We start from the raw sequence: 23919 nt of genomic DNA on the forward strand, positions 1-23919 counted from the left end.
TCCTGAGCTCATGCATGGCAGGAGTCAGAGTAACGAATGCTGCCAGGCCTCAGAGTGGTCACGTTCTCTGCACATTGCAGCTTCATCTTAGCAGATGAGAGAGGTCTACAGAACCCCCGGCAGGGGACTGCCCTCCACCAGGCTCTGCCACTTCGGACCCAACCCAGGGCCCAGAACAGCTGCAGAGAACAGGGAATTTTACAAAGAGTTTGATTTTTATTGATATTTAAATATATTAAATATTTCACTGAAATACAATGGTATGCCACCCTCCCCCCACCCCACACTGGTTACATTATAAAACCAAAGTCCATGGGCCTCCCATCCACTGACTCCCCCACCAACTGGCAAGGAAGGGGGCAACATCAACCCAGGGGAAATGCATGGCTGGCACTGTGGTGCGGGGAGCCAGGGTGCAGACAGGCCCCTCCACTGGCAAGAAGCAGACACAAGTCACTCACTTTCACTGTAAGGGAAGCGGTCTTCCACTCTGGTCTCCTTACAGCCTCATCCCCACCCCAGGACCCCATGCAGAACCTTCCTGTCCAGGCCTGTGGCTGAGGGAAGGGGAGCTGACTTCATCTGGACCACCTAGTCTTTTCTCTTCTCCTGCCTTGGCTAATGAAGTGACTGATGGCCCACTTGGCTGATACATGAAGATCCCCCAGAGCAGTCAGTACGAGCCAGAAACAACGTCTGCAAGGAACTAGAGTCAGAAAGGGCATGAGGAAGGGCAAGAGTACCACCTGCCCCTTCCAGTCCCCAAAGTCAGCAACTCTGGGACCCTCTCCCCTCTGCCTCTAACACCTCTGAGACAAAGCGATCTTCAAGCAAAACTGTGGCCAATGCCTCCGCTTAAACAGGTACAGAGAAACCAAAGCACCGACTCATTCAGGCCAGAGGCAAGGCTGCAGGGAAGCGGGTGAAAGGCAGGCGCGGACAGGAAGGGAATCGAAGGCCCAGCCCTCCTAACCCTCCTGCCAGCCCCCGCAGGCTTCATGGGGACTGGGGAGCCTGGAGCACGCTGGGCTCAGGCTGTAGACTGGGGACGGCTGAGGTCCGGGTTCCCCTCCCCTTGCCCCTAGTACCAGAATCTGGGTCCTCGGGGGATCCCATGCTACCCCAGCCCCAAGGCTTACCACATCCCAGGATACCAGCTGGGGAAATCCAGGGGACTCCTGAGCCTCTGCCCACCAAACCCCATAGAGTTCAAGTGCAAGGAGCATGGGGGCTCCGGCAGGCGCTTGGGTCCCTGCCCTAGCAGAGAGACAGTCATGCTGCACACATGGTCCCCACGAGGCAATTAGGGATTTGGCACAAAAGACCTCCTCTCCCCAGTCACCCTCCTTTTATTACCACACCCCATCCCACTCCTGTGCAAACTGGGCATCTGTCTCCATCCCTTGAAATCGGACATCCTGCCTTAATTCCCAGAAGACAGAGGCCCACAGGAAAGAGGCAACCCAGGGTGGAGAGTCGAGGAGCAGGAGCACAAGGACACATAGACCTGGAAAACAGACACACACACGGGCCACCGTGCACACAGTACACAGGCACACAGGCCTCCCCAGTGCCAGAGGTCTGGGAGGACGGGTTTAGGATCAGGGTCGTCTTCCTCCAGGCCCTGGCCCTGTTCTATTTGGCAACAGAAGGGGTAGAGACGCTCTGTGTCCCTTGCAGCAGACAGCAAGAGTACGCGGGGGCAGAGCGGCCTGATCCTGACCTTCGGAGTCTGGCACCACCCCCATCCCTGGCCGGCCTGCTCTCTTTGGCACCTGCAGGCGAACGTCCACCTTCCAGTCTTCTAATACCCTCATGCACATTCCTGCTCCCTGGATGGGTGTTTTCACAGTACCAATGAGACCAGATGCCCCTCTCCCTGGAGCTGTGCAGGAACTGGGGCTAATCTGAGCTGTCAGAAGTCCCTTTGTTCCCCTTTGGGGACAGATCGTGGGACTAGGATTTGGCAAATGGAAACATTCCCCTGAAATATGGACAGAGCTGGGTCTCCCGAGCCTCTCCCTCCTTGGCCCTGTGTCCCTGAGGGAGACCTGACCGGGTGGGGAGGGCCCAGGACCCATGCTGGGGATGCAGGCACGGCAAAGGCAAGCGTGGAACAGGCACTCTTCAAGCCTGCCCCAGTCTTTGTACAAAAGATTCCCAGGAAAAAGGGAAAGGAAGGGCCAAGCCCTGAGCCGGTTGCCCAGACAGACAGGGAAAGGGGAGGTGTGACAAGCTGCCATTTTAATCTCTCAGGTAGGAAGGGTCCCCCCACCTTTGCTGCTGCCCCCTCCCCTGCTCCCAAAAGCTGGAAGAAAGGAGGGAAAACAGCCCTACCCTAGTTTTAAAAAGTTACTTGCATAATCCTCTTGGTATCCCCTCTTTCACCAGCCTGAGGATGTAGTTGAACACAGCCTGCTGGGGTGTTCCCTTTGTGATCAGCAGGGTCTGGAGGCTTAGTGCCCCCTGCCACAGCTTCCCCCAGCGAGCCCAGAGTCCACCCAAATGCCCACCTTGATCCTTTCAGTTGATCTGTAGCTGGGCCCTGCTAACTCCTGGGGCCCCCATTGAGGAAGTAGGTGGTCATCTCCCCCTTGCCCTTCACCTTGACCACCCCTCGACATTCCAGCTGGTAGCCCTTGGCCGCTAGAACCTGGTACAAGTCCGTGGTTACCTGGGGGGGTGGGGTGGGAGGGGAACCTGCTTAGGCCAGGATCCTTCCTGCTGCATTTGCAGGGTCCCAAGGGTTCTCTGGTCATGCTACTATCTCTCCCCATAACCCCCTCCACCAAACACAGAATATCGCCACCCTACCCCTGTCCTGGCTGACTGCAGAGGGGGCCCTGTGGAAGCTCCCCACACCCAGACCCCTCCCAGCTTCCGCTTACAACCCCCTCACCTGGATTCGGTCGGGGACCCCGGTGCTGTCCATTCGACTCGAGACATTCACTGTGTTCCCCCAGATGTCATACTGTGGCTTCCGAGCCCCAATGACGCCTGCCACAACTGGGCCCATGTTCAGTCCTGGGGTGGGTAAAAGTAAGAAATTGAGAGCAGTGGCTGTTCCCCAGTCAGCCCAGGGAGGCACCACCTCCCGGCACCTTTAGAAGGACCCAGAGAAGAAAGTGGAAAAGGGACAAGTCTCCCGGTTGTAAAGAATGCCAAGGATCTCCCCTGAGTCAGAAGGGCTATGCCAGAACAGCAGCTAATCCAACAAAGGTTCATGCTGTGCCAACCACTCTATAAGCATTCTATACTATCTCAGCCTCTCAACAGCCCTACAAGGTAGGGCTCATCATCCCCATTTTATAGAAAAGGTACCTGAAGCTTACAGAAGTTAGGTGACTTGCTAAATAAGCCCATAAGTGGAAGAGCCAGAATTCAAACCAGACATTCTGACTCGAGAACCCACGCTATTAACAACTCCCATCCACCGGCTCATCTGGGAGGAAGTCCCTCTTATCAGACCAGCCACAGATGGGGACATAGGTACTGGTATCTACATAAACCTGGTTTTGAATCCCAGTTCAGCCATAACTAGTTGTGTGACCTTGGCTGAGTTATTTACCCATTCTGAAAATCTAACTCTTTTCTGTAAAAGGGGATAATAATGTGAGAATTGATATATGTTTAAAAAAAAAAAGTCTAAGACAATGCTTAGCACATAGGAGGCCCTTAATAAATGGTATCTATTCTTAACATCAGATGACATAAGGAGCGGGAGGAAAGGAAACCCCCACAGGATCCTGATACACCATCCCCAGCCTGCTGCCTCAGCTTCACCCCAAAAACAGCCCTGGGAAAACGTGCCATGATCCAGGCCTTCTTACCGATCTTCATCTGGAAATTGTTGAAGGAGTGCTCATTGATGTGCTTCATCTGCTCCATGAGCCGCATGGCGTAGTCGGCGAGGGCAGTGATGTGGGAGCGGCCCACCTGATCGTAGGTGCTGGCGTTCAGCCCAGAGGCAGCCATGTAGGTGCTACCAATTGTCTTGATCTTCTCCAGCTGCCGGAAGCGCTCCTCACTGATGATCTGGACAGCACAGGGGGACCTGGCTGTCAAGGCAGAAAGGCCAGACCCAGTCCTGCCCCAAGGCTCCTTCCTGCCCATGCTCTGGCCCCCTGCCCCACTTCCCTGTCTCAATACTTCCCTCCAGTAAGTGAGCCCCGCTTCCAACTACCGCTCTTGGTGCTGGGCTAGGAACCGGGAAAACGTCTCCCTTACTAGGCAGCCGTCAAAACCCAAGCAGGGACTTGAGCACACAACTCCAGGACAACTTTGACACCCCGCTACAGAACCCAGAACCACAGAAGGGATATCAGGCATTAATGATTCCAACCCTCACTTTGGGGGAAAGAGTCCCAGACTGAGGAAGTGCCTTCTCTCCAGACCTGACCTGGGTGTTCAGGACGCTTTCTCGTATTTTACTTCCATTTTCTCTATTCAGGGGATCATCTTGATTACTTGGCCTCATGAGGCCGTAGTCTACAGATTACCAGCGCCTTCTTCAATGACACCCACTTGCTAACTCTACTGGCCCCTCCACAGATCTTCACGTCCTCCTTTGCTCCCGGGTAACAATGACCCTGCCCCACTGGAGCTGACCCTGCTGCCTGTGACACACTCATATCTGTCCCCAACTCCACTGTGCCTGCCTTTACTCCTGCCCTTCACATCTCTGGGTCTCGTCAGATGAGCCCCTCCAATCCTTGCCTTCTTATCCAAAGTTCTCCCAGTTCTCTGGTCCCTACATCCCCCCACCCTCTGCCAGCACCAACCTAAGGGACAAGTACCTCATCGAAATCAGCAATGATCTCATTGAGCAGTCGCAGGCACTCAACACCCTCGTTGTTGGCCTCCAGCTCCACGTAGAACTCAGAGAAGTTGGCAATGGAGGCGAACATGACGGCCACACATTCACAGGATTGATAGTAGAGCTCGTCGTTCCGGCGCTCCCGGGCCAGGAAGTGGGCGGCCACGTCCTTGGGCAGAATGTTATGTAGCAGCCGCCGGTTGTAGGCCTGGAGCTCCTCCATCTCTTCCTTCTCCCCTGTTGCCTGTGGACACCACACCCATCACCCACTGCCCAACATCCACAAGGCGTGGGTACAGCAGCCAACACCTGGAGAAGGGTATCTAAGGGAACCGCATGGGAGAAGAAAACCAGGGAGAGATGAGGCCAAAGAACAGGCAGAGGGGCCGAGGGGGTAGGGACAGGATGAGGCGGGGGATGGGGGTGGGCACAGGGAAAGCATGGAGCCAGGGTGGGCTCAGGGCAGGCTGAACCTTGACCAGCCTAAGAGATGCCTGACACGGCCCAGGCTCCACCCCCAGGAACCACCCACCCACCCCAGAGGCCTGCCCTGTCACCTGCAGCTTCCAGAGGAAGTCCAGGCGGGCGGTGGACTCCACCTGCTGGGCATGCAGGTACAGCGCCAGTGCGAACACCAGCAGAATCACGGGGGTCATGTATTTGAGTGCCACCCTCCCGGCCGCTGGGCTGAGGGAAGCAGAGGCGGGCTCAGTGGCTGAAAGAGGCATCTGGCAGCCCAGCCCTTTGCTGCCCTGGAGCCCTCACTCACCAGTCCAGCCCATCAAAGGTCTCATTGGAAGAAGCCCTGGCAAGAAGATAGAAGAGACAAAGTCATTGGTTCTTCCTGGGTCGCCAGGTCAGGGCACGGAAGAGGAGACAGAAACTGCATTTACTAAGCACCACAGATCAGGGACCAGGCCAAGGCATTTGCTTATATTAAGAGCAGAGATTCCACTCCTGGATCCTCTACCCACCAACTATGTGACCTGGCTATTTAACTCTGTAAGCCTCAGTTTCCTCATCAATACAAGAGTGATCAGATCTAAACAATGTGAGCAAAAGGCTTAGCAAATCCACAGCTATAGAAAACCCAAGTAGCACAATAAAGACACAGCACAGTCTAAATTCTTAAAAAATGCTTTTAATTAAAAAAAAAGACTTAGCACAGTGCTTGGCATCAGCAAGTCTTCGATAAATGTTAGTTACTATAATCTTTACAGCTACCCTGTGATATAGATAGCACTGCCATTTTACAGATGAGGAAACTGGGGCTCGGAGAAGTTAACTCACCAATCTAAGGTCACACAGCTCATAAGTGGCAGAGTAGGGATTCAAACTCAGCAGGCTGCAGAAGCTTTTTCTACCACACCATATGTTTCTGCCATATAAGGTGTGGGCCTTTACAGAGGAAAAGCCAGTGTTGTCCCAGGCAGAGCCCTGAAGCAGGAGCCCGAGTTTTGGTTCCTTTCCTAGCCGGGGCTCTACCCCAAGCAGCTATGTGACCCACAAGTAGTTAAGAGTGGATATGAAAGCAACATGCAAATGCAAGAGGGAGTTTTTAGTTTTAATGTCTAGCCTAAAGACAAAGGGATTTCCCAGGTCTGGGGTTTCCTTGAGGAGACTGTTGGGGGTCAGGTGCTACCTCCTTTCCCCGCATGTGAGGGGTGAGTGGTAGCATGCCAGGGCACAAAGGTCTCTCAACAACCTAGCAGGGTCAAGAGGCTCCTGGGGGATTAAAGGGGTTGAGGATAAACTCACAAGCCATGGACGCCCAGCAGGAGGTCATAGTTGTCAAAGATGGTGGCTGGGGGACCCAGCAGAAGCAGCACCAGATAAACGAGCCCCAGGACAAAGGTCATGGCCAACTTCCCGATACTACTGATGTGCAGGAAGACAGAGCTGGCCAAGAGACTCAGCAACACGTTCCCAATGAAGTACTGCGGAGCGAAGGCAGAGGAAGTCTGGGTGAGGGCAGAGCACGAGGCACGCCGCCGCCTGACCTGACCCCCCTCGACCACCTCAAACCCAAGCCACCTACGCCCTCCACACACCCCGACACCATGCCAGGGCTGCTCCTGGAGTTGGAGACTCTGGTGAGATCCTGGGTCCCCAGTGCCCACCACCAAGCCTGGCACAGAAAGGTCAAGAACTGGTACCGATCAGGACCCCCCCCCCCCGCCTGACCACTGCCTGGACACCTCGGGGAAGCTGCAGGTGGGTGCGGTGCCCTCACACAGGGGAGCATCCAGGCCCAGAGAGTAATTGAGCTGCTGCAGGTGGCAGGCGGTAATGTCAGCAGGGGTTAAATTCAGCATCCGGGCTGCGCAAGTTCGTATGGGGGTGTGGTTACAGGTGAACTGCAAAAACAGGGCGAGAGGAGGTATATATTAGGGTAACTGAGGAGGGGCGGGGTTACCAGGGCCATGCCCAAGTGCCTTATATGCCAGAGGCCCAAGTTCTCACTGAGGGACAACAAGAGGCAAAGGGAGCAAGCCAGGAGGACAGGGGTTAACCTCACTCCTGCTTTGGGGAGGAAATGTGTCTCGTTCCTCTTTGTAGCCCCAGCACCCAGAACAGTGCTTGGCACAGAGGAGGAGCAGGAGAATTCTCCCTGGACCTTTACCATGCTGGCAACGGCGGAGGTGAACACAAGCAGGACAGAAAAGATGCCAACTGCGGTGCTATGTGCCCTCGAGCGGACGATACTGCGAGACACACGTCGCAGGGCCTCGGGGAACAGCTGTCAGGAGGCAGGAGACAGAGACAGAGGCCACATCACCCAAGGGGTAAGGCCACCCAGGGCCAGGCCTAGTGGCAGAGGCCTTGCCTTCTCCTCCCTCCCCACTCCCGGCCTGGCCTCCCCGACCAGCCCTGGAAGGTCCCCCACGTACAGAGCCACAGGAGTACACAGCACAGGTCAGCACGGTGACCAGTAACAGCAGGAAGATACCAGCGTGGATCCCAAGCATCAGGGCTGAGCTGGGTGGGAGAGGGCCAGGGAAGACGTTACTCTGGGAGATCTGGGGGTCCTTTCCCACTCCCTGGGCAGGCAGGGGGTAGGCCCCAGAACTGTGTGCTTGCAAGGGTGTTTAAGAAGGGCCTGGGAAGTGGTAGAGGGAAGAGAAGCCCAGCAAGGAGGGGAAGAGCTCTCACCGTGGGAAGACGACAAGCTGGATGAAGCAGATGAAGCAGAAGACTAGCAGGGCACAAGCCACGTAGGCTCCAAAGCGGGGGTCCACCTGGCGTGAGTACTGAGGGAGAGGAGACTGAGCTGGGCACTGCCACTGCCCTCAGAAGGCCGGGTGTTGCCAGTTGGCCCAGCTGAGGTGAATCCCCACAGTGCCCTGTGGTCACCCCCCGCTCCCCAGAAGCTTCTCCTGTTCCCTCACTTGTGCTCAGACCACCCTGCCAGGACGTCCTCCTCCTGCCCTTGCACCCCCCAAACCTTCTTTTCAAGATCCTCTCTCTGGAAGGTGAGCAGGAACCGGCGCACATGGTCCTTGCGCAGCTGATCGATGCTGCGGGCATCGATGGCCCGGCCCAGGAATTCGTCTACCTCATCCTCAGGGTTCAGGGCATCCTGAGCACCCCGGCTGAGGGCAGAGGACATGGCTTCACCAGGCGCCTGACCACGGCCACGTGACAGGTGATGAGGAGGGAGGGGCACGGGCAGCACTCAGAGGAGAAGTGTGAGCGGGGCAGGTGGCACCCGGTCCCACGTGACACGTCTGAAGTCCAGGGAAGAGGGGGATCTCAGCTCCCCACCTCCTCACCCCAGGCTGCAAGTGCCCTCCCCGACCCGCCCTCCTCAACAACTTGACTTACTTGTCTTTGCTGGAATCATCGATGCCCTGGAGAAAGGGATAGAGTGTGAATGAGGTGACAGGCAGGCCACCTTCACCTCTACAGTCCCTTCCCCATCAACACTGCGCTGAGGGCTTTCCCCATAGACTCTGGGGAGCCTGGGACCCCTGGGATGAAACCAGCCTTCCCATTCCCAATTCCAGAAACTGCAGAGACAACAGCCTCAACAAGGGAGGCAGAAGAGGGCAGGGTAATACTGAGTGTTGAGGGAAACAAGAAACCAAGGCCTGGCCCAGGCGCGGTGGGACCCTCACCATCTGGCGGAAAGCCTTGGAGTCCTTGGTCCGGGAGAAGGCACGGTCAGGCACCCAGCGTGGCATCAGCCCCTCCATGGAGTTGGCCCGCGCCCGCTGCAGCTTGGCCAGCATGGCCTTCTCTTCTTTCTGTGTGGACAGCACAGGTACAGGCTGGGAAGAGGCGCCCAGAGAAGGCCTCTGCTTGCTCCCTCCAATTGCCCCTCTCCCCAGCCGCCTTCGCCAACCTGACCCTGACCCGTTTCTGGCTGGCTCCCAGGATGAGGAAGGTCTCAATGTGCTGCTCCTTGAGGTAGGCGTTGCGCTCCCCACCGCGGCCCGGCTCCACTTCGTAGTCCCCATTCAGGTACTGCAGTGTGGCCCGGGTGATGTGGATGCGGCTGCGGAGGACAGGCGGTTAAGACCTCGGCTTACCCCATGGCTCCCACCCCTTACCCCCTGGACCCGCACTCACCCGGCCCGGCCCCCAGCCTCCATGTGGTTGGCCAGAGTCACGTCATTGGACCACACATCAAACTGCCATTTCCGCAAGCCAAGGACACCGCAGTGCACACGCCCGCTGTGGATGCCCACGCGCATGTTCACGTTTACACCCGTCACCTCGCGCACCAGCCTGCGAGGAGGTGGCCTGGCTTAGCTCTGGTAGTCCTCCCCACTCCCAGCCCAGAGCCCAGGCCTTGAGCTCGCCTTGGAGCCAAGTGGCCAAGGACAGACCCAGCCACAGGGCACACGGCACACGCTTAGTGGGACATGCCCTTGGCAGGACACAGGTAGGAGGTTGCACGGGGCTCAAGGACAAACCTTTGGGAACCCTGTTCGCCAGCAGGGGTGCAGCAGCGTCCTATGGGACTGGGCGGGTAGATAAGGAATCACCACCCTTCCGGCAGGCCTACAGCTGGCATTCTCTCCAACGTAAATCCCCCCTCACCCTGACTCCCCCTGCTCCATCCCAGCCGCTGGAGTCTAAGGTGCACGTGGATCTTCACATGGGCTGAAGCCTTTCCCCTCCCCAGGCGTGGATCTCCAAGACAGAGAGACAGCCAAGACTAAGGAAAGGTCCTAAGGACACCTCGAAGGGGAGGGGCAGGCGGAGCCCTCCTCAGTCCCAGGAAGCCCGGGAGGGGACGGTGCTCACGAGATAGCCTCGATCATGTCCACCCCCATCTCCACGCAGCAGTGGGCATGGTCTGCCCGGGCCTCTGGCAGCCCTGACACGCAGTAGTAACAGTCCCCTAAGATCTTGATCCTCAGGCAGTGATTTTCCTGAAGCAGAAAGAGTTGGGGGAGAGACTGAGTGACTTCACTTTCACTTCTCACGTTCATGCATTGGAGAAGGAAATGGCAACCCACTCCAGTATTCTTGCCTGGAGAATCCCAGGGACAGAGGAGCCTAGTGGGCTGCTGTCTGTGGGGTCGCAGAGTCGGACATGACTGAAGCGACTTAGCAGCAGCAGCACCTTTACTTTACACCTTTAGCACCTAGCCCACTACTCTCACTGCAGACTCCACGGGCTCTCATCCCCAAGCTGCTGCCAGAAAGGTGCGCCCTCACCTGGTCGGCCCTGCCCCCTAGCCCCAGCACCCTCACCGCAGCCAGCTTGTCGAACCGGGCAAAGAGCTCGTTCAGGGTCATGACCAGCTCCTGCGCCGTGCACTGGCTCGCCAGGCTGGTGAAGCCCTCAATGTCCGCAAACAGGATGCTGTGGACGATGGCAGAAGACGGAAGGACAGTGTGGCCCTCAGAGACTCACAGACCGCCCCCCACCTCTCCCAGTATCCTCCCCACCCCCACCCTACCTGACATTGTCGTGCTTCTGGATGTAGATCTTATGAAACATCATGTCTTCTTTCTTTGTGTTGATGTCTTCTTTCATCTCCATGGCAACGTGCTGGGGCAACACAGACAGCAGCAGCCGCTCCTAGACCAGTGGTTTCAACAGGGCACCACTATCTTCCTGGCCTCATGCTTTAATCCCTCCTGGTCCCTCCACATCCCTGGAACCCTCCCTGACCTCTCTGGAGACCTGAGCTTCCCTCCTGGGACGTAGCCTGACCCTCCTCCGTTAGAGCCCTCGGCAGACACACACCCCAGTCTTCTCTGACAACAGCCCATTCAACCCCTCAGGTGCACTCCATCTATTCCCTCCCCTCCTCTGACAGGCCAGCAACTCCAAAGTCAGAGCACCTCTGCGCTGCACAGTCAGGGGGAACCATTCACACTACTCCATGGAGTTGCACAAGGTGGCAGATCCAACCTGCAAGCTATTGGCAGGTGGGGTGGGGAAGGCCGTGACCAGTGAGGGCAGCCCCACCTGCTGCCGGTTCTCATGCTGCAGGTGCAGCCGGGCCTGGATGTAACCGCGGGTCTCTTGAAATGCCTGGCGCTGAGACACCTCCGCCGGATAGTGTGTGCAGATGCCAATGACATTGGTGCAGAGGAACAGCAGCATGTTGGCTCCAAGCTGCAAAGGGGTGGCAGAGGCAAATGGTGACCACCCCCAACACACACAGCTGCAACTAGCTAGGCTCTCGGTAGACGCACTGCCTCAGGGAGGAAGCCGGAATCCTGTGCCCTGTCTTCCCCAAGCCAGCCCCAGCCCTGCAGTCCAGCTCTCCATTCCCCATAGGGGTCCAGCTCCCTGCCTGGCTCACCCGTGGTGAGAAACGTGATCTTCTCACAGCTCCTGGGAGTGGAAGCATCAGCCAGGGCCAGGTAGGTCACAGGGCCTGGGCCCAGCACTCTGACTCCCTGCGCCACAAACACCCCAAACAAAAGACACATGCTGCGGCTCCAGCATGTGGTTCTCCTCACAGGTCGACACCCAGGAGACCTGAGCTCCAAATCTTCCTGTGCGTGCCCAGGACAAGTCACCTCATCTCTCTGGGCCTGTCTGCTTGTCTAGAACCTGGAGAGGGACAGTAAGATCTCCAAGGTTCCTCCCTACCCTGACATAAATTAATATAATAATGACTACTATTATTATTACTGGAGCTAATTTGTTGGCTATTTACAACGTGCCTGGATTCTATAGGTGCGCTCTATACATTAACGAATGTATTTCTTACAACTCTTAGGAGATGGGAGCATGATCTCATTTTAAAGGTGAGGGACTCGGGTACACAGAAGTTATATAACCTTCCCAGGATCTCACCGCTGGTAGTAGCTGGTGTGGGACTCAAGTCCACGTCAGTCAGACTCCAGGCTGTGTCCTAACCCTACCGTGTACTACAGCCCACATTCCCAGGACGCCAACTCACTCCACTCACCAACGCTCTTGAGGCCCACCTCAGAACCCAGGCTTGGGAGTCATTAATTCCACCGACACAAAGAACTCTTCTGAACTGGGATGGGGTGCCACCATGCCTGGCCACCCCCAACACTTGGTCCAGCCAGGTCCCTACACCCTAGGACCCCAACCCAAGGGTGTTCCATCCTCAGTCAGCAGCAGCAACAGTGACTGGAGAGCGAGTCTAAGGGAAGCTGGCCTCGGTGATTCTGGAACTTCAGGGGTTAACCTGGCACTTGTGGCTGCACCCCAGAGTTGGCTGGGGCAGGGCTCTGGTTGTGGGAGAAGGGAGGGCAAGAGCACCAACTGGAAGCCAGGAGTTCTGGGCTCTGCCTGGAACCAGGACTCATCCTGCAAAATTGGGCCTGTCACTCAGTCTCTGGGACCTCGGCTTCTTGTTCCTTGGGTAAGACGGAGGGTGGGCCAGCTAACCCTCCGCCATTCCCAGCTCCCGCCCTCTAGGATTGGTCTCCCAGATTCCCTTCTCTGTCTAGCTCACAAGACCCCCCCCTTCCCAGCAGCAGGGGTGAAGAAGGGGGGCACACTATCTCCCTCGGGGGTTTCTAAGAATAGCCCCCAGTGGGGGAGAAGAAAAGGGGGGGCAAACCAGGCAACTTCCCTTCCTGGCCCCAGGAGCCCAAGAGGAAAATGTGAGTCATGGTGGAGGGAAGGGGAAGGGGGACAAGAGACTGAAATAGATCTGTACACAGACCCCGATCCGACTGTGAGAAAAAATGGCTGCCAGGACACTGCAGGACACGCCAGGCTGGACTGGGTCACTGGGTGGAACCGCTCAGTGTGTCTGGGTGAGCGGGTCAGAGGATGAAGGGCCTGGATCTGGGAAGGGGCTGCCCAAGGACCATAGAAAGGAGGCCAGAGCCCCACCCAGAAACCTGAAAGCCAACTGGGTGCCGGGAATCCCCAGTTCAGAGAGAGGTACGGGCTGCCCTGGTCCCAAGGGCTGGCACGGGCCATGGGCAGCTTCCTCCACTTGCCCCAGGAACGTGCACACTGAGCCCCACTGGCTGGGCACCCTGGAGAGGCGGGAGACTGGTGCAGTCCTGGCCTCCATGGAACTGTGCCTCCCTAGTCAGGCCCTGGGCTTGGCTCTGGGCACCAGGCCAGCAGAGAGGAGGGAAGAGACACCCATCTACCCTAGAAAGGATGGGGGATGGGAGGTCCCACCTCCAAGCTCCTCCTTCCCCAAGAGGGCAGTCCAACTCCAATGCCCAGTGTGACAGCTCCCCTGGAGAGAGATGGGGGGCTAGCAACAGCAGAAGGACCCTGGCCCTTTAAGAGATCTGACAGCGCCCTGCGGGTATGTGCTCCACAAACAAAGTGGCTATAAGGTTACTCTTAAAAAGGTACATTCTGTTCCACAGGCAAGGCAGGGAAGGGCATCATGCCAGGGCACCCAGCTTCTCACCCTGGGAGCCCCAGGCAACTTCCTCTTTGTGGGTGGGGCTGGGTGGGCTACAGGCCACAAGCTCTGGGCAAGGCAGAGCAAGAAAGAGGGCAGCACCATCTAAAGCAAGGGCCAATGGAGGGATCACAAGGAGTGCTGGGGAGCTGTATCGACAGCAGCCCCAAAGGCTCAGCTGGGCAAAAGCCCCTGTGCCTGGTCAGGGGACGACATGAGACAGTCGACTCCACTGGCTCACATCTCTCTGCCGTGGACGTCCCGGAAGCCCCTTCACTGGGTACCATCTCCTTCAGCCTCCCCACACCTCGCTGCAGGTGAGACCACCACCCTATGAGGCTCTACTCCACGCTGGCAGAGGGCAGGGCCCTGACAGCAGCATCATGAGGTAGACACCGTTTGTATCTTCCTTTTACAGAATGGGAAAGTAAGACTGGGAGAGGCAAGATGTGCTGTCTGCACTCTCACAGAGAAGATTTCAGCCCCTTGGACAACCAGCTCTGCCCGCAGCCAAGCGCTTATGAGAGCCTCACCTCACATACCACTCAGAACCCAGAGGCGGAAGCCCACATGGGCAGAGAGCCTCAAGGCAGTTGCCAGAGCCCTGGTGCTCAGTGGGAAGTAGGCAAGATAAGGTTGGAGCCTAATGCCCCTCTTGTGCACAGTCCCACCCCAAACTACTCCCAGCCCAGCAAAGAAGAGACCACCCATCACCTCCCCTGTCCTCTTGGATCTGGCCTCGGTCCAGATGACAGGTGACTCCTCCCTTGCTAACTCCATCGAAAACCTACTCGATCTCCCCGCATCACCGCCGAGAACTGCCTAGAAGGATGGCACCAAGCCCGGAGTCTCAGGCTGGGGTCAGGGGTCAGGGTAGGATGTAGCCTCCCCTGCCCTCTCAGCCTTGCCCCCACCCAGGGGCTAAACATCACCTGCCTTCCTCCAGCCCTCCACGGTGTCTCTGCAGATGATACTATTTCAAGAGCCTCAGGCTAAAGAGTTGTGAACAGCGGCCCATGGGAGCAGAGCACAGGGTCTGCAGCCTTCCTCCCCATCAGCAGGGCCTTCTGCCCCAGATCCCAGATGGAGACTGACCCCCGAAACCAGGCCTCCCAAGCCCTCCTTCCGGATCCAGCCAGACATCCCTCACCCAGTGTCCATCCAGGGCTCACCCACCGCCCTGATCACCAGACCCCTTCTCATTCCTGGCCTGATGCCCCCAGGCCTACCTCCCTGACCACCCACCTGCTTCCAGAGGAAGGCGTCACCACGGTTGAGCTGCCAGGCCAAGACCAAGTGCAGGGTGGAGAGGCCCAGGCCGCTGAAGACTGCAGCCCGCATGCGGATGGGAAGGAGTGTGTAGGTGATGTAGACAAAGAACACAGGGCACCAGAGGCCTGCAGACGGGCTACGCGGGTCGGCTGCCAGGGCGCCCCCGACCTGCACGGCCGCCAGGATGCCCAGCACCACGTAGCTCACCACCCACATGGAGTCCTGGCGGAAGCTGTGCCGGTTGCACACCACCATGAGTACCACGAAGAGGGTGGCAGCACAGGCCAGCAGGGCCACGTAGGCGGGCTGAGGGCGGGTGGGCGCCGCGTGGAAGGCCAGCAGCACAGCCGTGAGCAGCACGAGCGCCGCCATGAGCAGCGTCAGGCTGCTCTGGTTCATCTGGAAGAAGTAGCGCTGGTACAGGCGCTCCAGCTTGGCCGAGCGGAACTGCTTCGACTGGAACACCTGCACCAGCTGGCGCCAGCAGGCCCGCCTGCTCCTGGTGGCCACGGCAGGCGCCACCTCCGCTGCTCCGACGGCCCCGGCCACCTCAGGGTCCTCGAAGCCCAGGGCCACCGCCCGCAGCCCCAGCTCCGGGCCCTTGCCTGGGCCCCCCCTCCGGATGAAGGCCTCATCCTGCCAGGGGCACCGAGGGGCGGTGGCGGGGGTCGGGCTGGGTGGCTGCACGCCCTGGAGGCAGCTCATGTAGCGGGGCGTGCAGAAGCCACTGGTGCGGGTCCCACGGCGCGGCCGCTGCTGCCCATTGCGCTCCCCCCAGGCTGTTTTCCGTTCATCCACCTTGGGGACCAAGAGGCCGCTAAACCACGACATCCTGCGGGGAGGAAAAGAATGAGACGGTGTCAATACCCCCATCACGGCCTCCGCCACCAGCAGCTCTCACTAACTGAGCACTTCCTGCTGCCGAGCTGAGCGCTTTCAGGCACATCCTCCTCCTAAGATGACTCTGAGGAAGACCAGGGTAGCCCTAGTCAACAGGTGAGGAAACCGAAGCACAAACGGGTGGGGTCACCTGCCCAAGGTCAAGCAGCCACACAAGTGTAAGAGCCGAGATGCAGTTCCCTTAAGCATCCACCTCTTCCCTACAAGGCACTGATTTGGTGGTCACAGACTCGAGCGCCTCTCAGTGTGAAAAGCCGCCTGGCTCAGGAGAGAGGGCACATCCGATACAGGGGTTAGCACCACCCCGCACTGGGGCACCAGTGCCACTGCTGTCCCAGGGGAATCCGATCTGATTTTTCAACAGAAGCTTTAAAAAAATAGTAGACTTTAACACGACATCTCCTGGTTTTACATGTTGGCAAGGGACTTCCCTGGTGGTTCAGTGGTTAAGACTCCAGTCTCCCAAAGCAGGGGGCCCAGGAGCCATCCCTGGTCAGGGAACCAGATCCCACATGCCATGCGGTGCGGTCAAAAGATTAAAAAAAAAAAATTAAACTTTGGCAAGTAACCAACATTTCTCAATACTGCAAGCCAAATAAATCACATCTATGGAATGAATTCAGCCTGTGAGCTGCCAATTGGTGACCTCTGTACAAGGGGGGATCTTGCATGCGTGCGCGCGCGTGCACACACACCACACACTTCACCAAGTGAAAGTCAAACTCTCCCTCAGGTTCCAGCTTAAATGTAACTTCCTCAGGGAGGTGTCCCAGTGCCCCCACCCAGACTAGGTTTGGTCCCTTATTCACTCTCCATGCATTCCCTCTGTAGTACTGATTACAACTGAAACTAAATCATCCCTTGGAAAAGACCCTGATGCTGGGAAAGACTGAGGGCAGGAGGAGAAGGGGGCCACAGAAGACAAGATGGTTGGATGGCATCACTGACTCCGTGGACATGAGTTTAAGCAAACTCCAGGAGATGATGAAGGACAGGGAAGCCTGGTGTGCTGCAGTCCTTGGGGTCGCAAAGAGTCGGACAAGACTTAGAGACTGAACAGCAACCACAACACCCCTTGTTTATTGTGTGACTCTGCCCCCAGACTACAAATGTTATGAAAGGAGGGATGATACCTAGTTTGTTCAGCACTTTATCCCCACCCTCAAGTACCCTGAGCATTGATCCTGGCTCATAGTAGGTACTCAACCAATTCATATGTTGAAAAGATAGAAAAAAAGCAAGCTCAAGGGACTAGTTCAGAGAAGCTAACGTGAAATAATAGTGATAATCCTATGATTCTCCATCTCTCTTTCTGCACTCTGCTTCACTTAGCCTCTTTGCTGTTCCCCAACACACCAGCACAAGCCAGCCTGGGACCTCGGTGCTTGCTGTCCCCTTTGCCTAGAACAAGGGCTCCTCCAGGCCACAGCTCAAACACCCCCTTATCAGTGAGCGTTCCCTAACCACTCTATTAAAATAGCAACCCCCTTTCCTGGCGCTCCCTATCTCTCTTCCGAGCTTTATGCTTTATTTTTCTCCACCACTCTTATCGGCAACTGCCATTCTATATATTTTTCTTATTTGTTCATTGTCTGTCTCTCCTAACTGGAATGCCAACTTCACGAGGGCAAGGATTTTGGCTGGTTTTGCTCACTGCCACATCTCCAACACCTAGAAGGGTCTAAATGAATGTTCACTGAGTGGACAGGTGGGTTGGGGGATGGATGGATAGACAACACTTCCATGCACTTTCCCTCTGTTTTGAACCAAAACCCTGTGAGGCTGGCCCTGTGGCCACCCAGTGCACAGGACAGATGTGACAGCCAAACAAAACAAAATGAAACTGAGGTCCACTGTAGTCTTACACGGCCGGCCCGGACTCTAGAGATCACGAGTAATCAAGTCAGCCCCAGATCTCATGTCTCTGGGAGGGAAGTGTCTTGACCTGGGGTGGGAGGACTCCCTGACAAAACCCTGGACGTGTCTCCAGCTGAGCCCAGCTCAGAAGGTGAGGGTGAGAGCCCTGCCACCATGGATGCCTGTGTCCCCTCCAGGGCTACACTCCTCCATGGCCACGGGGCACCCTGAGGGGCTCCTCATACTTAAACCTGCAGAGCTAGCAGCACTGACATTTGTACTCGCAGAGGAGTACCCAGCACTTGCCCCAGGCGGCCACAGAAGCAGTGCTTCAAGCTGACACCCAGGGACCCACAGAGCAAAAGGCAGCCTGGGGACCTCTCTGCACATGGGAAACCCCCATTCCCAAGCACACTCTGCCAAGTTCCCTCGGTGTCCTTCAACCCCTTAACATCACCAACAGCACCATCTGGAGAAACAGATCCAAAACCTAAGACTTCTGGTCAGGCTGGCATTTGGAAAAGGTCACCGAAGAAAGCCTGGCTCTTCAAAACACTTCCCTGGAAACGGGGTCTTGGGAATGAGACCAGGCTTCAAACCTTACTGTGATTATTTGCTAGGTTCCCGGCCTTGGACAAAGTTACATCACCTCCCTATGTCACTTTCTTCATCTGTAAAATGGGAATAAGAAACGTTGCGAGGAAAGAATAACAGCTCCTGCCACACACGTAGTACACACTTAATAAACATGAGCTCTTCTCCCCGCCTTCCACCACTTTGCACCCAAAAGCCTGTCAATGTCCAAAAGATGGAAAGAGAGGAAAAATCATGAGCAAAACCCCACGCGTGCCAGCCAGTCACGTGTCGCTATGTCCTCAACTGTCAGTCTCCAGAGCTGCATGAGACACAGCCCAGAGCGAGCAGGTTGCCCACTCCCTGTGATATTTAGCTTCAGTCTCCTCACCCTCACCCGTCCCCTGACCTGTCCTTACCACCACCCCCCCACCACTGGCCAGACCTCTGTTCCCACAGGACCCATTTCTGGCCATGTTCCCGCCCCCTGGAAGCGCATTCTAGCATGTGGCTTGTACTCACAGAGGAAGGGCAGACAATGTCCAGCAGAACGCATGACCCTCCCAAGAACACTCTGACCCCAAAAGTGGATAGCTTCGGAGATCTGTAATTGTCCAACCAACTGCAACCATCCCACCCTGGGCTCCACTCCAGGCACTGCCCAACTTGGGAGAACTCACTCCTGGCACCCCATGCCAGGCTGGTACGGCAGGGTACAGGGCAGGGTACTGTTCAAAGCCACAAAACTTCCCTATATGGGCCCCCACCCCTACACGTCCAGGAACCCAACTCTGTGAACCACAGACCACCCGCTCCTCCCCAGATGCAGGCTCCTGAGCCTGTGCCCCAGACCCCTCCTCCCCAAGCTCCTGGTCTCTTTGCTCTCTCTCACCGATCTTCTGCTCCAACGCAGATACAGGCACCTCTGGCTCCATCTGGGAGCTGTGTCCATGCAGCCTGGCAGACCCAGGCCCAGGGCCCCTGACCCCAAATCTGGATCCTCCAGTGGGTCTGCGACTTGGAGCCTGAAGCAGGCCAGGCCCCAGCCCCAAGGATGGCTGTAGTCGCTGCTTCGCCCTACACCCTTCGCTCTACACCCTATTCCTGGCCACCTCCTGTCCCCAGGACCCCTCTGCCCCTGCCCTCCTTGGCAAAAGGAGGCTCCGGGAGGGACTTTAAAAGGACTTCAGAAAGTTCATGGCAGAAGGCGCTGCCCAGGCTGGGCACTTCAGTGCCAGCACCACCCATCAGGCTGGGACGTGGGCCTCAATTCCAGGCCTATCCAGATGTGGATGAGCCCGGCCAGGGCCTGTATCAGGAGGTCCGGCGACCCTTCCCCTCCCTTCCGTAGCCCCTGGTCTCCCTGAAGATGGCACTGAGCCCCGTCCTCCGCCACAGCCAGAAAAGCCCCATCAGGGTCCTCCAGTCACAAGGCACTCGGGGCAGGGGAGGCTGGGGGAAGAGAGTCCACCGCCTGACTCCTGATTCGAGCTTTTCAGTCGGGCCCCAGAGCTGTTCTGAATCAAGTCTGCCTTAGCAGCCAGCCAGCACACCAACCCTTTCTGTTCCCAAGGTCTGGGGTGAGGTGGGTGATTGCAGGCAGAGGGCACCCCTCCCTCCCTTCTTCCCCAAGCACAACCACACTCTACCTCAAACTCGGAGACGCACCCACAGCCCGGCTGCAAAAACCTCAGGGCAGCCCCTCCCCGCCGTACATGCCTCTCCCCACCTTCCCCGCCGGCCGGGAACTCACTCCGGGTGGAGAAAGAGAAGCGCCCGGCGAGGGGTTGAGGGTGGGAGCCTGCAGCCCCGGACCTGAGTCCACCGTCCCCCATCCATCCCCTCCCGGACTTCCCTCCGCCAGTCCCTAGGGCCCGGCGCTCCCCGCTCCTCCGCGACCACAGAACTCTCGGGGGGCAGCGCGGGAGTCCGCCCGCCGCCGCGCGGAGACCCGAGCGCCGGGCGCCGCCGCCTCCCCCGACGCTCCTCCGTGCGGTCTCACCTGCCGGCCGGGGTCGGCGGCTCCCCGGGGCCCCCGCACCGCCGTCCCCGCGGGCTCCGGCCAGCCGGCCGGCAGTCCCGCGGTCCTACTCCGTGCCCGTGCGTCCCGGCCGTGCCGCCCGCCGTCCGCTGTGCGCCGGGCCCGCGCCCCCTCCCTTGTTGTCCAGCGCAGCCGCCCTCTACCCCGGATCCAGAAGTCCCCTCCCCGCCGGCTCCCGGACTCCCCGCCTTAAAGGCACAAGCTCCTTTTGTCTGGGCACCCCCTCCCCCCCACCGCCACCCCGGACGCCCGGCCGAGCGGCCCGATTCCCTTCGGAGGAACGGGGTAGGGGCGAGCGAGACCGAAGAAGAATGGAAACCCTCCCTCCGCACGCCCCCTCCTCTCCTCCGGCTGCTCCCACCCCCAGTCTTGGGAAAACAGGCGGCTACTGTTCTGGGATCAAGACCCCGGGGAGGAGCCGGCCGGCCCTCTCCCCACTTCCCTCCACCCCCGGGCTGCCTCCTCTAGCATTCTCTTCCCACCCTCACTCCCGGGGTCGTCCCCCCACGCGCAGGGGAAACCCACTCTCTAGCAGCGATTACCCGATCCCCCTCCCGCCCCCGTCCCGCGCCCAGAGGGTCAGCTTCCTTCCTGTCGGGGTACCCTGGGACTGAACGGGTGCCCAGCACCCACTCCTCACCCCTCCTCCCTACCCCAGCCTCCACCCCGCCATTCCCGCCGCGCCTGCCACGGCTCTGCTCGCTCCCGAGGGAACTCGGTTTAATAATTAATAAAGATTTCATTCCACAAGGCGCCAGGTGTGTGCGGCCTGCTTCCCCACACACCACTTTTTTCCTCTTCCTCCTCCCTCCAGAGCTTTGGCCCCACGTGAATCTCCTGCACGCAGAGCCCCAGGGGGACTGAGGGAAGGGGCACTCACCACGTGGCCCCACTCTCTCTGGGAAGCCGCTCCCCAGCACCTGCCCATACGGAGACACACACCTGCACCTTTCACACACACACACACACACTTTTTACCCAAAGGGTTGTCCTTCTCTGTGGAGTGGGGGTGGGGGTGGAGAGAGGGTGCATTGCTAGGGTACTGAGAAATTGTTTGGGACTTTATTTATTTCCCAGGTTTTCAAGTTGGGAGCTGCAGCCCAAGTAACCTGGATGATGGGAAAATCACATGGAAACCGCTTTAACCCTTTGAGGGTTAGAACGATGGTGTAGCCAGAAAGAAGAGGGTGGGTGAACTCACCCAGGATGTCGGTGATTCTGGCTTTAGAGCGGGTGCCAGTCCTCCTGAGCTGGAGAGAGGGCGGCTTGTCAGCCTTCCCCTGGGGGCGGCTCGCAGGGTCCTCAACCAGACCAGTAGTTCATCCTTCCTTTGGCAGCGCCTTCCCCACCCGAGGTCCCAGCCTGGATATCTGAAGCTGCTCTTCAGACCCAGCCTCCTGCCCTCCCTTGCCCTGTGCTTCAGGGCCCAACTCTTGTCCTTGCCAAACTCCTACTAGGATTCCGCAGCCCAGGACAGTCTGAGGCCAGAAAGAGAGGGGAAGAATTAAGAAAAGCCCTTTCAGGGGACTTCCCTGATGGTTCAGTGGCTGAGACTCCGCGCTCCCAATGCCAGCGGCCTGGGTTCCATCCCTGGCCACCTAACTAGATCCCACATGCCACAACTAAGACCTGGTACAGTCAAACAAATATTTTTTAAAAAAAGAAAAAAAGCCTATTTCAGTCACTTATCAGGCATATATAATTGCAAACTCTTCATCTGCGGTTAATCATCACTTACTCTCTTGGCACCTCATCTATAAAATAGGGATAAAACTATCTGTCTTATCTTACAGAATTTTCAGAATAAGCTAGAAAAATGTTGGTTTAAATGTTTGAAAATTGAAAGTAAAAAAAGGACAGTTTATTCTTCCATGTATGAGTCTCAGTGGTGCAGGCCTGGCCTGTAATTTGACCTTTGGGGCCTTTCTGCCTGACTTCTCCCTTCAACTAGCCAGTGTTCTGACCACTGTCAAAACTTCCTCTCCAATCTGAATCTAGTATCTGCCATTTATCTCTTAGAATAATACGTTTACAGACAGTATTGGGGAAATACAAAAGATTGAGGGGAAGAAATGTGTGTGTTACCAAATTTTATATTTCAGAATGGAAGCCTTGATCCTTCATTTTATTTTGGAATGAAAAAGAAAATTCTGGGGACACCAAACAAACAAGCTGAAGAAATATGCTAGGGGCGCATCTCTGGCCTCCTCTGCCTCCTGTGGAGCTGCTAGGGCAGTCTGGCCTCCTGCAGTCCTTTTCTGGGTTCTGAAGGCCAAGGCTGTCACAGCATGTTTCTTTGATCCCCACTATCAGCACCTTATACAGAGGATCTGTTTCTAGCGCTATTGGGGCCATAAACATGATTCCAGCCCTTTACTTCACAGATAGGAAACATGAGCTAGTGCTAGGCATGTGGGGAATATTCAATCATTAAACATTTTAATCTATACGATATTAGAGCAGGAAGAAATCTTTATGTAATTCAGCTGCTATACTTTCCATCGGAGAAGGCAACGGCACCCCACTCCAGTACTCCTGCCTGGAAAACCCCATGGACAGAGGAGCCTGGTGGACTGCAGTCCATGGGGTCGCACAGAGTCGGACAGAACTGAGTGACTTCGCTTTCACTTTTCACTTTCATGCATTGGAGAAGGAAATGGCAACCCACTCCAGCGTTCTTGCCTGGAGAATCCCAGGGATGGGGGAGCCTGGTGGGCTGCCGTCTATGGAGTCGCACAGAGTCGGACACGACTGAAGCAACTTAGCAGCAGCAGCAGCATACTTTCCATAAACAAAGTAGCAAGCACATTCATATCATTTACTGTGCACTGAGTAGTCTTCTAAGCCCTTGACTTAAAATAATTCATTTAATCTTCATAATTAAGTTCATGATTACTGTGCTCACCTTGGAATGAGGATGTACCTCACTTTTCCCATGAAAAATGAGGCACAGAGAGGTTCAGTAATCCAGGGTCAAAGAGTGGTAGGTCCAGATTCTGAGCACGGGCTGCTTGGCTTCAGAGTCTGCGTGTTTCACCACTGTCCTCTACTGACTCTGGAAAACCCAGCCCCTGAGATGGGAATTGACTTGCCTATGATCACCCAAACCTAGACAGCATATTAAAAAGCAGAGATATCACTTTGCTGACAAAGGTCCGCATAGTCAAAGCTATGGGCTTCCCAGGTGGCACTAGTGGTAAAGAACCTGCCTGTCAACGCGAGAGACGTAAAAGACGCAGGTACAATCCCTGGGTTGGGAAGATCCCCTGGAGGAGGGCATGGCAACCCACTCCAGTATACTTGCCTGGAGGAGCCTATGGACAGAGGAGCCTGGAGGGCTACAGTCCATGGGGTCACAAAGAATTGGACACGACTGAAGTGATTTAGCACAGCACGATGGTTTTTTCAGTAGTCGTATACAGATGTGACAGTTGGACCATAAAGAAGACTGAGTGCCGAAGAATTGATGCTTTCGAATTCTGGTGCTGGAGAAGACTCTTAAGAGTCCTTGGACTGCAAGGAGACCAAACCAGTCAATCCTACAGGAAATCAACCCTGAATATTCATTGGAAGGACTGATGCTAAAGCTCTAACACACTGACCATCTGATGCAAAGAGCCAACTCATTGGAAAGG

At 56.7% G+C, this 23919-nt stretch overlaps 1 protein-coding gene across 5 annotated transcripts; it reads right to left on the bottom strand.

Moving 5' to 3' along the window:
• Positions 1–8: 8 nt before the first annotated feature.
• Positions 9–20390, bottom strand: ADCY6 (adenylate cyclase 6). Of its 5 annotated transcripts, none has more exons than XM_044941694.2 (22): positions 20246–20388; positions 14887–15745; positions 11247–11396; positions 10732–10853; positions 10523–10634; positions 10070–10197; positions 9389–9547; positions 9173–9314; positions 8935–9063; positions 8642–8667; positions 8262–8409; positions 7970–8067; positions 7708–7795; positions 7440–7556; positions 7015–7173; positions 6575–6753; positions 5586–5621; positions 5374–5503; positions 4797–5060; positions 3831–4035; positions 2900–3024; positions 9–179 (listed from the first exon to the last, which is right to left on the bottom strand). In XM_044941694.2, exons 2-22 carry the CDS (start codon positions 15742–15744, stop codon positions 9–11), a joined length of 3546 nt encoding a protein of 1181 aa, XP_044797629.2. In that variant the 5' UTR covers position 15745; positions 20246–20388. The 5 variants fall into 5 exon arrangements, with proteins under 5 accessions (XP_044797629.2, XP_044797630.2, XP_044797631.2 ...); XM_044941695.2 differs by lacking the exon at positions 20246–20388 and adding an exon at positions 19136–20114; XM_044941696.2 differs by lacking the exon at positions 9–179 and adding an exon at positions 197–706.
• Between the last annotated feature and the right edge of the window lie 3529 nt (positions 20391–23919).

Source organism: Bubalus bubalis, chromosome 4 (assembly GCF_019923935.1).
Source record: "Bubalus bubalis isolate 160015118507 breed Murrah chromosome 4, NDDB_SH_1, whole genome shotgun sequence".
NCBI classification, from domain to species: Eukaryota; Metazoa; Chordata; class Mammalia; order Artiodactyla; family Bovidae; genus Bubalus; species Bubalus bubalis.

Coding starts and splice junctions, on each gene's coding strand:
- ADCY6 (XM_044941694.2), bottom strand. CDS start 15,744: ATGTCGTGGTTTAGCGGCCTCTTGGTCCCCAAGGTGGATGAACGGAAA. Junction 7,796..7,969: donor CAGCTTGTCGTCTTCCCACG/GTGAGAGCTCTT, acceptor TCTCCCACCCAG/CTCAGCCCTGATGCTTGGGA. Junction 6,754..7,014: donor CCACCTGCAGCTTCCCCGAG/GTGTCCAGGCAG, acceptor TTCGCTCCGCAG/TACTTCATTGGGAACGTGTT.